At 37.9% G+C, this 10,339-nt stretch overlaps 1 protein-coding gene across 1 annotated transcript in view; it reads right to left on the bottom strand.

Moving 5' to 3' along the window:
* The window catches only part of LOC106868186 (uncharacterized), an 88,667-nt gene extending 78,648 nt beyond the window's left edge, over window positions 1-10,019 (bottom strand). The window contains exon 1 of the mRNA XM_089361091.1: window positions 8,945-10,019. Coding sequence (XP_089217217.1) covers window positions 8,945-8,949 — 5 coding nt within the window. The 5' untranslated portion in view covers window positions 8,950-10,019. The remainder of the gene's footprint in view (window positions 1-8,944) is intronic.
* Between the last annotated feature and the right edge of the window lie 320 nt (window positions 10,020-10,339).

Genomic DNA, 10,339 nt, shown 5'->3' with positions numbered 1-10,339 from the left:
TCTATCTGCATGTATGTGTGTATGTATGTATGTATGTATGTATGTATGTATGTGCAGATTTGTATGTTTTATTTATGTATTATTTCTTTACTACCCACAAGGGGCTACACACAGAGGGGACAAACAAGGACAGACAAACGGATTAAGTCGATTATATCGACCCCAGTGCGTAACTGGTACTTATTTAATCGACCCCGAAAGGATGAAAGGCAAAGTCGACCTCGGCGGAATTTGAACTCAGAACGTAGCGGCAGACGAAATACCGCTAAGCATTTCGCCCGGCGTGCTAACGTTTCTGCCAGCTCACCGCCTTATTATTATTTATGTATTCTCATGCATATAGTTGCATATCTAGACATGCTCATATATATTTAAATGATAAACTTCTGGAAAGTTTTACAGATTTCTACAGTTCCAGTGATGGATTGGATCAGTAGTCTTGATGGTACTTCCTTTGTTATTTCGGTTTTGTTTACTTTTTGAATATCATTCATGTACCGTTTTACAGTAGCACCCAGATAATATAGACAGGCGTTAATCTGCCAGTATGTGGGCTCATCACAAAGTTGTAAATACACGTCACCAATTTCGTTAACAGTTTTTAATACCGCATCTGGTGTTTTCTTTACTTACTTTGGTAGAAAATATTCTCTCCTCGTGAGAGTACTTCAAAGCCAAAGTTATTTTTCCTCAGAAAATTTCAGTAAGGACACATTTCTGGTCCCACACAACAATAATCTGGCTGGCTGTGTTTTAACTTGGTGGTCGTTTTAATCTTTAAGTTCCACCGATATTCTTTTGACCCACCGGTCGCAATATAGTCAACTCTGTTGGTATTCTCAAGTAAGAATGTCGGTAGTTATGTATGTTACGTTACTCTTAGTGCTACAGGTAACATGTAACGTAGTACAACCTGTCGCATGGTCTCGCTCTCGGCGACTAAACTGATAACCCTACCAAACATGCTTGGTAAGGACACACTGCAGAACTTAAAACAAAACCTGCCAAAGAGCGGATAAACTCAACAAAAACAATGGCTATCTAATAGCTGAGAGTGAGAGACGTTTAGTCTTTGTTTTGACATCTCTCTAGGAGAAGGAAAACTGATGTAACACTTGCGACTTCGTTTGCATCCAGTGATATAGACTAGTACTTCTTTTGAGGTATATGCATACGTTGTTTAGGGAATGAGATTAGCTCGTTTTTAACAGCTTCGGGTATAGGCAAAGGGTATTTTAACACCTTCGGATATAGGCAAAGCACTCAATAAAATCTAATGATTGAATAAAGGCATGTGTCAGCCGGGCTGGTAAGTCCTCGCAACCCTTCAGTAAGAGGCACTCATTGTTACCACATCTGTGCAAAAGGGAGTGGGCCCCCAAGCAGGACTGTAAGACCACATCTGCGCAGGTCGTGTTCAGAGAACAATCAAGCGATGACATTGTTCGAAATCTAGTCGCGGCCGTCATGCAATTATGTATGTACATATACACGTATGAATGTACGTGTCTTAATTGTTGTTGTGTTAATGTTAAATTAGGGTAAAATTAATATAATCAACACAAAATGTTAAATTAATGGCACGAAAAACATTGTGTTGCATACAGCCCTACTTTTTCTAATCATGTATGGGAGGTGGAATCGGGATGGTAAAGAGAGAGGGAGAGGGAGGGAGAGAGAGATGAGAGAGGGAAAGGAAAGAAAGAGAGAGAAAAACACAAAGATGTTATGGTATACAGATGTAGATGATCAAAGTGATAACGTTAAGTATAGTGCTGACATTGTTGGCTTTCCATATAGTCAGCCAAAGGCGCCATTGCACGCTTCCCCACCGCATACATACACACCTACCTACCTACCTACATACATACATACATACATACATACACATGTGTACTTTTATTAGTTCGACCGCAACGTTACCAATTGCAGTGGTTCACAACCGGGATCCATCACTGACCCTTAGGGTTCCATATAAGATTTTGTTGTTAAAAGTTATCCGCAATAAATTTGTTACATTTCTTCAATTCACAAAATATCTTAACAATTTTTTTTATACAATTCCTCCGAATGACTAGGAGAGTCCATCCGAGTAAAATAGGAATTAAAGGAGCCCATAGGTAGAAAATAGTTGAGAATCACCGACCTATAGCAAAATACGGCGCAATTCTGCTTTTAAGCACACCGTTTCAACACCTCAAAATTTTCTTTTTTTTTTGAATTTTCAGAAAATTTTTGCGAATTTGTACACACAGGAATTCACTCGACTATGTAAAAAAAAAAAATTTTTGTAATTTTTCGAAATTTAAAAACAAACTTTTTAATCACAATTTACAATACGGAGAGTCCTAAATTTTGGCTTAAATTCCGGCAACAGACTATTAAATGTATCTATGGAGAGAAAGATGCTGAAAAATATCAAACATCAGATTGACAAACAAACGAGGAAGGTATGAGGTGGTCGTAAGACGTGCTAAAACCAACAGCTGAATAACCTTTAAATCACGCACCAAAACACATTTCTTTTGTTTTTGCAGGTGTATGAAGTCTTGTGTGTATAACAAATTCACAAAGATTTTCTAAAAATTCAAAAAATAAAATTTTTATGAGGGATTATATAGTGTGCTTAAAACGGAAATTCCGTCTCCCTCCTTTCGAGGTTAGCTTTTAGATATCTGGCCTTTATGTATGTATTCACATATACATATATATATACGTTCGGACCTCAAAATACACCTAAGTTTAAGCAAAGTAATGCAACTAGGTTTCACGTAACGACACTCCAGGTTACGGCAGGACTTTCAGCAACGCAACGCGATGGAAGGATATGTATTTGCGTGCAAAATATTTATGGTTAAATGTAATTTTGCAGTAAACATAAGAGCTGGGCGTACATACATCAAAATTCATGAGAGCAGAACCGGAGTACACACATATACGCACGCAGAAACATCACACACACACACACCGTTTGTGGGTTGGGTATGTGGTTTGTATAATATTCCTACACTACGCGCTTCAGGCATGCGACGAACTTTAAAGGATGGTTTATCGCAAGCCTACATGGGAAGGGAGATCGGTGAGACACACCTCTAAGAGACCATGTGTGAGTCTACAGCCGCAGGGGTGAGTCTGCAAATAAACATGTAAATATATAAATAAATATAAAAGGGCGTAGGCATGACTGTATGCTTAAGAATCTCGGTTAGACACCAACAGGATTCAGGTTCAGTCCCACCTGCGCGCCAACGTGGGTACACTTTGTTATACTGTAGCACCGTGATGACCAATGACCTGTGAGCAAATCTAAGAGACAGAAGCTGTACGAGAGCCAGTCGTGTGTGTCTGTCTGCGTGCGTGCGTGTATGACAATCTTTTGGTGAAAGTATATCCTTTTCTACTCTAGGCACAAGGCCTGAAACTTTTTGGGGTGGGGACCCAGTCGATTAGATCGACCCTATTATACAACTGGTACTTAATTTATCGACCCCGAAAGGACGAAAGGCAAAGTCAACCTCGGCGGAATTGAACTCAGAACGTAAAGACAGACGAAATGCCGCTAAGCATTTCGCCCGGCGTGTTAGCATTTCTTAATTCTTTACTGCCCACAAGGGGCTACACACAGAAGGGACAAACAAGGACAGACAAAGGGATTAAGTCGATTACATCGACCCCAGTGCGTAACTGGTACTTATTTAATTGGCCTCGAAAGGATAAAAGGCAAAGTCGGCCTCGGCGGAATTTGAACTCAGAACGTAGCGGCAGACGAAACACCACTAAGCATTTCGCCCGGCGTGCTAGCGTTTCTGCCAGCTCGTCGCCTTTCGGTGAACGTATATTACGTCACGAGCCAGTATGTAATATCGTGTTTCATTTTCTCGACAAAGCACTTTCTCGACAAAAACACACTCGTACATGCACTCACCCATGACTGACGTCATATACTAATACCGAAACATGCCTATGTATGTGTGTGGGTATTTATCTCTACTCACACCGCTACGGTTTGGCAACAGGTGTGGATTTGTTTTCTATACCCGCAACTGAGTGGATTGGAATAAGTCCCAGACTTAAGAAAGGTGCATAACTATTGGGAGCAATTTATTCGACTAAACCATTTAGGGATTCTTTGTGTCTGTCGCCCGTCCGATTGTACCCTCAATATACGTATACGTTTTTCGTATGCCGTTTATGTACAATGCAGTTTTTCATTTATCACACACACACACACACACACACACACACACACTCAGGTACAGACAACAGATGCATACGAAAGATACATACATGCATACATGAATGCATACATACGTATATTCTCACTCACAAATACAGATGTATACATGTATATATATATATATATATATATATATATAAAAGCATGCGCGTGTGTGTGTGTGAGCATACATACATACATACATACATACATACATACATACACACACACATACATACATACGTACATAAGAAAGATAGACGGCATGAGAAGCATTGACTATTGGAGTCGACTAGAAAAACTCAATCTCGACTCTCTCCAACGCCGGCGGGAGCACTACATCATTTGTATGATGTGGAAAATATTCCATCAATATTGCACAAATGATGTTAGCATCAATTTTAAAATCCATCCAAGACTTGGCCCTGTGCTGTCCACCCACTACAAAAATCGAACTCAGGACACATAACAATATTACATCACAACTACTTTACCTTAACTGGTCCAGCTCTCTTTAATACCATACCAAGATACGTCAAAACGGAAACGGATCCCATAAAATTCAAAAGTTCACTAGGCGGAGTTTTTCAAAAACTTCCGGACTATCCTCCTACACCCGGAAATGTCTCCACCAATAATAACTCTGTGACCCATGTATGACTAAAAGACTTCACCAGGTGGTGCTATTAAGTTAAGCACGGCCTCGCCTATACTGGCCGAAACCTATCAAAGTTATCAGCACCGAAATATATATGTGTGTGTGTGTGTATTTCGAAATGTAACCACGTGTGTATCGTTGGCGATTTTCTTCCTCCGTCTTCCTTTCTTTTGGACTTTACTCTATTTCTGAAGAAGGGCTTTGCTCGAAACGTTAAATCCTCTTTTTTTCCTTTCCTGAACATCTGATAATACAGTACTTGCACCACGTCCACGCGTAATTGTTTTATTAATCATATATATATATATATATATATATATATATATATATATATATATATATATATATATATATATATATATATATATATATATATATATATATATATATATATATATATATATATATATATATATATATATATATATATATATATATATATATATATATATATATATATATATATATATATATATATATATATATATATATATATATATATATATATATATATATATATATATATATATATATATATATATATATATATATATATATATATATATATATATATATATATATATGTCTAGGCGCAGGAGTGGCCGTGTGGTAAGTAGCTTGCTTCCCAACCACATGGTCTCGGGTTCAGTCTCACTGCGTGATACATTGGGCAAGTGTCTTCTACTATAGCCTCAGGCCGACCAAAGCCTTGTGAGTGGATTTGGTAGACGGAAACTGAATATATACATATATATATGTATATATATATATATATATATATATATATATATATATATATATATATATATGTGTGTGTGTGTGTGTGTGTGTGTGTGTGTGTGTGTGTGTGTCCCCACGCCCAGCATCGCTTGACAACCGATGCTGGTGTGTTTACGTCCCCGTAACTTAGCTGTTCGGCAAAAGAAACCGATAGAATAAGTACAAGGCTTACAAAGAATAAGCTCTGGGGTTGATTTGCTCAACCATAAAGGCGGTGCTCCAGCATGGCCGCAGTCAAATGACTGAAACAAGTAAAAGAGTATACAACTCATCGCAGCCTCTACTGCAGTACTACTGCTTCGGCTTCAGCAGCTGTGGCCTCAACAGCTACTGTTACCACCACCACCACCACCATTACTACTTGATGACCATCCTATCTATTTTGATACACAATGACACTAAGACAGTATCTACTTGACTGATAATTGTTTTACCGAATTTAGAAATAAGAAAATAAAAAGAAACAATACAACAAAAGTATGTTGGCCTTTGGTAGGATTTGAACTCAGAACGGTGATTAAGGGAGTAATTAAAAACCCACAACATCAACAAGAACATAACAACAACACCACCAACAACAACAGCGACCACGACGGAAACTTTCTTATATAATTGAAGCCTTTTTTGCAGACATACATATAAAACAGTGCCAAAAGCATCGCTACAAGAACACGTTAAACCTTCGGAGTGAGCCGACTTGGCACGATTTGGTCCGGCCGACTGGACATCGTGTCGTTTTGACGATAGTAGCTTTTGACACTAGTGGCAAAACACACACGCAGAAGTATACATATAAAGATAGAAAGAGTGACACTGAGAGAGAGAGAGAGAGAGAGAGAGAGAGAGAGAGAGAGAGAGAGAGAGAGAGAGAGAAAGAGAGAACGAGAGTGAGTTAGAGAGAGAGAGAGAGAGAAATTACAATTTATCAATTGAATACGAGTGACAAACAGCTTCCCTCTCTGCATACATATAACTAGAAATATGCTCAAATACATAATGAGTGAGTGACAGAGAGGAGAGAGAGAGAGAGAGAGAGAGAGAGAGAGAGAGAGAGAGAGAGAGAGAGAGAGAGAGAGAGACGGGGAGGGAGAGAGAAAGCTAGAGAACGAGAGAACCATTAAAACGCATGATGTCAAACAAGTCAGCGTCGAATCAGCGACGGCAAATTGGACGCCACCGAATAAGTGAATTCTGTTAATAAAATTAAAAGATTTCATCTGTTCTCTTAATAAAAATATGGGCTGTCGCTTTCAGTTTTTTTAAAACTCCTAAACTGTAAATAAAACAGCCTTCAATTCTCGTTACTCCTGTCTAATCAGCTGTAAATGAATATTAGCCAGAGAGTGTTAGTACTACAAAGAGACAGACAGACAAACATACGTACGCACGCACTCAATATCTCTCTCCTTTCAGCTATCACATCTCAGATGTGTCGCTAGGTTATGGATGAGAGGTGAGGCCGAAAAGGTGTCTGTGCCTATTCACAGCTTACACATGCGCCTGAAACAATTTACAAAAGCACGGTGGGCATGGTTACAAGTCACACTCGCTCCCTGTACTAATGGCTGACTCTAGTCTATGCTGTATAACATAAATAGGCTGGGTAGTGAAGAAAGTGCTGTACGTCCAGAATGTGACATTGCACTCCATACGAATTATCATCGCATGTCGGAGTGTGCGGGATTTCATGGAATACAGCCGTTGAATAGAGCGAGATAGGTCCACACTGTCAGACTTTAACTCCATACATATTTTCCAATTTCATGCAATTTTTTTTTTGGGGGGGTCTACCTTGATTTGGTCTTAGACATTCTCAAAACATAGCAATGTGTGTTATATTCCTGCAAATTCTTTATAGGACTGCTGAGACAATTTTCACAATATTGCAAGCATCAAAAACAAAACAACAGAAAAACAACCTCGAAACATCTCAGAGTGTGCCATATGGTCCTTAGTTAGATGGAGACATGCTAGATATAACTGGAAATTTCATTTGTGGGTTGCACCTTCGAAGTTCGGCCCACATCCTTCATACCGGAGGACTGCTGGATAAGGATTGACCTGGGGCTAAACAACGACTACTAGCATGTGATATGACTAGATCAGGGTTGATCTGGGATTGAATAACAATGACTACATACGTGCCAGAGGACTGCTGGTTGACCTAGGGCTAAACAATAATATCGATTATCTGTGTAGAGTAAAGGACTGCTTACAAGTATCGTCCCTCTACTGTGAAACTGGAGATGAAATCTGAGAGGCGAACTAAAGATCCACCTAACAAATGAACTGGCGAAAGACCGCATATATGTGGTGTGTTAGACTGACTAGAACTAGTAGCTAAATCATTCTGACCCGGGGTTAAACAGTAACACCGACTATTTCTGTGAGTCAGAGAAGACTAGTGGATCAGCTCTGACCTTAGATTCAACAACAAAAACATGTTTACAAGTATCGTCCCTCTATTGTGAAACTGGCGATGAAAGTTGAGAAGAGAGCCAGATATCCATATTCACCTAACAAATGAAGTGGTGTGAGAGGGTCTGTATGTAGTAGGTTAAACTTACTAGAAATAGTAGCTAAACCACACTCGATTCATATCTTCCCCTTCAAAGAAAATAAAAAAAAGATGGTCGACACAATTGCAATGTCTTTGATTATAATAGGTCTACTTGATCAAAGCTTGACTTTGAGGCTGAACAATAGCAGCAGCAGCTGAAAGAAGCCCGTCATATATATGTATATATATATGTATGTGTGTATGTGTTTGTGTGTCTGTGTTTGTCCCCCCAACATCGCTTGACAACCGATGCTGGTGTGTTTATGTCCCCGTAACTTAGCGGTTCGGCAAAAGAGACCGATAGAATAAGTACTAGGCTTCTAAAGAATAAGTCCTGGGGTCGATTTGCTCGACTAAAAGGCGGTGCTCCAGCATGGCCACAGTCAAAAGACTGAAACAAGTAAAAGAGTAAAGAGTAAAGAGAGTCTAGCCCCCCGGTTGTCAAGCGGTGGTGGTGGGGAGGGACACAACACATAAATACACGATAGGCTTCTTTCAGTTTTCGCCGACCATATCCACTCACAAGGCTTTGATCGGCCCAAGGTTATCTACAGCCGCGACGACACTTGCCCAAAGTGCCAAGCAGTGGAACTGAACCAAGAACCGCATGGCTGAGAAGTTTCCCAACCTCTGTCAGGAATATAAATAGATAAATAAATGAAAACAAAAGAAAAATAACAAATAGGATAGAAAAGAAAATAATTAAAACAAATATCTTCTTCATACTTACGTCATAATTTCCCTGTTTTGTTGATAAGCAGTGTAAAATTCCACGTGTTGTACACATCCAATAAATATTTTGGTTATTGATTTCTTCAGAATTTGGTTAAGAGTACTTCCTCCGATATGGTAAAGTGAATCGCAAGAAATTCCATTTGGTCAATGTGCTAACATAAGCAAGTGTGTATATTACCTATAATATGCATTATATTATATTAAATATACATACTCACGCGTGGACGCAAACTTATATAAATTTTCATGTGTTATGTATGTGTGTATGCATATACGTGGGTATGCATGTATATATGTCTGTCTGTATATGTGTATGTGTAAATTTCAATCAGAAATTTATTTTTTTATTGTCAATTTCACACTCATTACTCTAGAATAATGCATAATATAAATATGTATATTATTATTATTATAAGTCATACATTCAATTATACACACACACACATATACATACACACAAACACACGCTTATATACATGCAAGGCCTTTAATTAAATATGTACATACATTACATAAATATAAATATATATACATATATTACATGTGTATGCCTATATATATATATTTGTGTTTGTTCGTGTGCATTTATTTGAATACAATTGTTATAAACGTGAATATCGTAATGAAGTTGGAAAACAATTTAAAAACCTATTTCCACGGTAACATCAATCAGTGAATCAGCGATGTTTTTTTTTTCTTCTTTTTTTTATAATCCCTGAATATCGATAAAACTTTTTGTGTTCAAGACACGCTAGGGGCAGAAAACACAGGAACAACTTTGTATATCGTCAATATTGTTGTTGTTATTCCTAGACATCCTTCGTTTTCATTCTTCCCATTTAGAAGTTCACAAAAATTTTTAAAAAATATATATTGTCAGACCTTATATATATACGTCCGCATGGTGATGGTTGTTTTAAAGAAACTTAAAAGTAACAGTGCGTCTCAATACGTGTGTAAAATTGTGTGTGTATAAGATTATCCGGCTTACGTTGATGTATGTGCCATGCAGTGTGTATCTATGTATATAAATATATATATATATGTATATATATATATATATATATATATATATATATATATATATATATACACACATATACACACACACACACATATATATATATATATATATCTATGTGAGTTGACTGTGTATTCCTGTCTGTACGTATGTATGTGTAAAGCAACTTTGTGTGTGTAGGACCAGTCTTAAAGAATGTTAGTGGAAGTTGTCATCCGGCAACATAATAGCAGGTTGGGGTAGTAGTAGTAGTAGTATAGTAATAATAATAGTAATAGTAATAGTATTGTTGTTGTTGTTGTTGATGGCGGCGGTGGTGGTGATGATGTTGGTGGAAGTATGATTAACGGTGGTGGTGGTGGAGACGAT

Source organism: Octopus bimaculoides, chromosome 12, assembly GCF_046866305.1.
Source record: "Octopus bimaculoides isolate indiv1 chromosome 12, ASM4686630v1, whole genome shotgun sequence".
Lineage (NCBI taxonomy): Eukaryota > Metazoa > Mollusca > Cephalopoda > Octopoda > Octopodidae > Octopus > Octopus bimaculoides.
Note: the sequence above shows the minus strand (reverse complement) of the source record. Positions and strands in the feature narration are given on the sequence as shown.